At 41.4% G+C, this 3,525-nt stretch overlaps 1 protein-coding gene across 1 annotated transcript; it reads left to right on the top strand.

Annotated features, from left to right (window-relative positions):
• The first annotated feature begins 536 nt into the window (after window positions 1-536).
• Window positions 537-1,089, top strand: LOC121847257 (growth arrest-specific protein 7-like). The gene is made up of 2 exons (XM_042327714.1): window positions 537-659; window positions 793-1,089. Exons 1-2 carry the CDS (start codon window positions 552-554, stop codon window positions 1,045-1,047), a joined length of 363 nt encoding a protein of 120 aa, XP_042183648.1. The 5' UTR covers window positions 537-551; the 3' UTR covers window positions 1,048-1,089.
• The last annotated feature ends 2,436 nt before the right edge of the window (window positions 1,090-3,525 follow it).

The following is a 3,525-nucleotide window of genomic DNA, read 5'->3' on the forward strand; positions in this document are numbered from 1 at the left end:
CTACAGTAGGCCTTTGTAATATGTCTAATAGATTGAACTGAAATGTAGAAGAACGTTTCTAGGTCACATTTGCTTTGCACTTTTCTTCAACCCTATTGAATCAAGCTTTATGGACTTAGCATCGGAGGTTAGCTTCGGAGGTTAGCATCGGAGGTTAGCTTCGGAGGTTAGCTTCGGAGGTTAGCTTCGGAGGTTAGCTTCGGAGGTTAGCTTCGGAGGTTAGCTTCGGAGATTAACTTCGGAGGTTAGCTTCGGAGGTTAGCTTCGGAGGTTAGCTTCGGAGGTTAGCCTCTGCATTACGTTGCATCGATAGAGATGTCCCACACTGCAACAGGCATGGTTACTGAGTGCCCTTTGCTGGAGACATAGGGACTGAGTTCATGCACGCTTTTCCTCATGCATAAGTTAATTTAGGGCCTACATTTAATATAGTAAACACTTCAAGGCCGTAGTACTTCATCTTTAACTACCAGAATTTAACTGCACAGGTATACCAGAAACGTAATGTTGATTTGTTGAGTATTACCTCCTAGTCAAATACATTGTGTTGAATGACCACTCTGAATCTGTTCTCTACAGGTGATGACCTCATGCACAATGTGGACCTGTACAACCGGGCCCAGTCCAAGTGGTTTGAGGAGATGGTCACCACAAGCCTGGTAATACAATTGAACTAACTCTTCATAGTCTCATTGTTGACAAGAAACAATAAAAGCTGATCACATTCATCGTTATCTTTGTTTTGACAGTGAGGTCGATTCCTTTGTCTATGTATTTCCCTCTGTTCTTCAGGAGCTGGAGAGACTTGAGGTTGAGAGGGTGGAGATGATACGACAAGATTTACGCCAGTACACAACGCTGCGACATGAAACTGACATGTTCAACCAAAGTGTGAGCCATGTGTCCATTTCACTTACAGTACAAGTGGCGGTTCCCTTGAGTCAGCCTGACAGAACATGTGGCTGTTTGCTGGAGTCAGACAACCAATCTGACAGTCATGACAGCCTGGACTCAAGGGTAGAATACGGTCACCGTAACCGACCTTGACGTAACATAGTAAAAGTACACCCCAATTAGCATGATATGTTACGTTTTGTATGATATGTATTCATTTGTAGATGTCCATCTATTTCGTATGATATGTTACAAATTACAATTCACATGTGATGAATTGCAATTTGCACAATATGTTACGAATTATGAATTGTAATGTTAGCTAGGTGGTTAGGGTTAGGGGTTAAGGTTGGGTTAAGGTTATGGTTAAGGTTAGTTTTAGGAGTTAGGTTAAGGGTTAGATTAAGGTTTAGCCAACCTTTTCTGACATGAGAGCTACTTTTAAAAAACGAGCTACTCATTTTTTTCTGGGCTTAAAATAGTCACATTCTTCTCTTCTCCTCTCCCCTCCAGCTCTTCCCTGGGACCTTAGTGTACAGGAGTAGTGCATTGTGTTTTCTGTCAATATACCTGCTAATGTTTGTTAATAAACAAATCTAAAGGGGGGGCTCTATAAAATCCAAATTGTTTTATATTTTCCCAAATTATGTTATTTCAGTTTTATTTTTCCTGGTTTAAGATTGTTTTTGTTTTTCAATTTCCAAATGACACTTGTTCATAGAGAAACGAAATTGGATGTTCTGAGTCCATGTCAATGCCTAAATCACATCAGAAGACTCATTGTTTGGGGTCTGGAAGGAAACTAACACGTTTAGATTTGAGTATAATTCCCTTTTAATTGTGCATCAAACCCTTTAATTGCGCATATAGAGAGTGAGCAATGTGCCATCTAATGTGCCGGTCTAGCAATGGTTCTGTACTGCTGATGCTTATTTAATGGTAACGTTTGCAAATAATAGACACAAATGATATACAGTACTTCTGCCAGGTAAGAAATTAATTGGCAGATATCGTGTTAGGTTTGGCTTTTTAAGCGAATAGTGGCTAACCAATGGTGGGATAATGTCAATGTTGCGTTGATTAGATTGTAGTTGGGATCTTGCGGTCTCTGATACTTTGTTTGAGATTTGTTTGTCCGTTTTTATTTTCATTTTATTTATTTCACCTTTATTTAACCAGGTAGGCAAGTGTAGAACAAGTTCTCATTTACAACTGCGACCTGGCCAAGATAAAGCAAAGCAGTTCGACACATACAACGACAACGACACATACAACGACACATGGCGTAAAACAAACATACAGTCAATAATACAGTAGAAACAAGTCTATATATGATGTGAGCAAATGAGGTGAGATAAGGGAGGTAAAGGCAAAAATAGGCCATGGTATGTCATACAATATAACAAGTAAAACACTGGAATGGTGAATTTGTAATGGAAGAATGTTTTAAAGTAGAAATAAAAATAATGGGGTGCGAAAGGAGCAAAATAAATAAATAAATACCATAAATTAAATAAAAACAGTAGTGAAAGAGGTAGTTGTTTGGGTTAAATTATAGGTGGGCTATGTACAGGTGCAGTAATCTGTGAGCTGCTCTGACAGCTGGTGCTAAAGCCAGTGAGGGAGATAAGTGTTTCCAGTTTCAGAGAATTTTGTGGACCGTTCCAATCATTGGCAGCAGAGAACTGGAAGGAGAGAGGCGGCCAAAGTTGGGAGTAGTTTTAGGTGACCAGAAGATATACCTGCTGCAGCGCGTGCTACAGGTGGGTGATGCTATGGTGACCAGGGCTGAATGAGGGACTTTACCTGAGGTCTTGTAGATGACATGGAGAGCCAGTAGGTTGCTTGTGAAGTATATGAAGCAGGGCCAATAACGAGGCGTATAGGTCGCAATGGTGGGTAATGTGGGGGCTTTAGTGACAAAAACGGATATGGCACTGTGATAGACTGCATCAATTGTTGATGAGGTATTAGAGCTATTTTGTAAATGATATACGCCGAAGTAGGATTGGCTAGGATAGTCGTTTTGAGAGGTATGTTTGGCAGCATGAGTGAAGGATGCCTTGTTGCGAAATAGGAAGCCAATTCTAGATTTAACTTTGGATTGGAGATGTTTGATGTGGGTCTGGAAGGAGAGTTTACAGTCTAACCAAACACCTAGGTATTTGTAGTTGTCCACGTATTCTAACTCAGAGCCGTCCAGAGTAGTGATGTTGGACAGGCGGGCAGGTGCAGGCAGCGATCGGTTGAAGAGCATGCATTTAGTTTTACTTGTATTTAAGAGCAATTGGAAGCCACGGAAGGAGAGTTGTATGGCATTGAAGCTTGCCTGGAGGGTTGTTAACACAGTGTCCAAAGAAGGGCCAGAAGTATACAGAATGGTGTCGTCTGCGTAGAGGTGGATCAGAGACTCAGCAGCAGCAAGAGCGACATCATTGATGTATACAGAGAAGAGATTCGGTCCAAGAATTGAACCCTGTGGCACCCCCATAGAGACTGCCAGAGGTCCGGACAACAGACCCTCCGATTTGACACACTGAACTCTATCAGAGAAGTAGTTGGTGAACCAGGCGAGGCAATCATTTGAGAAACCAATCAACCAACCAACCAGTTTGCGGTGGAATGTGAAAA

Source organism: Oncorhynchus tshawytscha, linkage group LG09 (assembly GCF_018296145.1).
Source record: "Oncorhynchus tshawytscha isolate Ot180627B linkage group LG09, Otsh_v2.0, whole genome shotgun sequence".
Classification (NCBI taxonomy): Eukaryota; Metazoa; Chordata; class Actinopteri; order Salmoniformes; family Salmonidae; genus Oncorhynchus; species Oncorhynchus tshawytscha.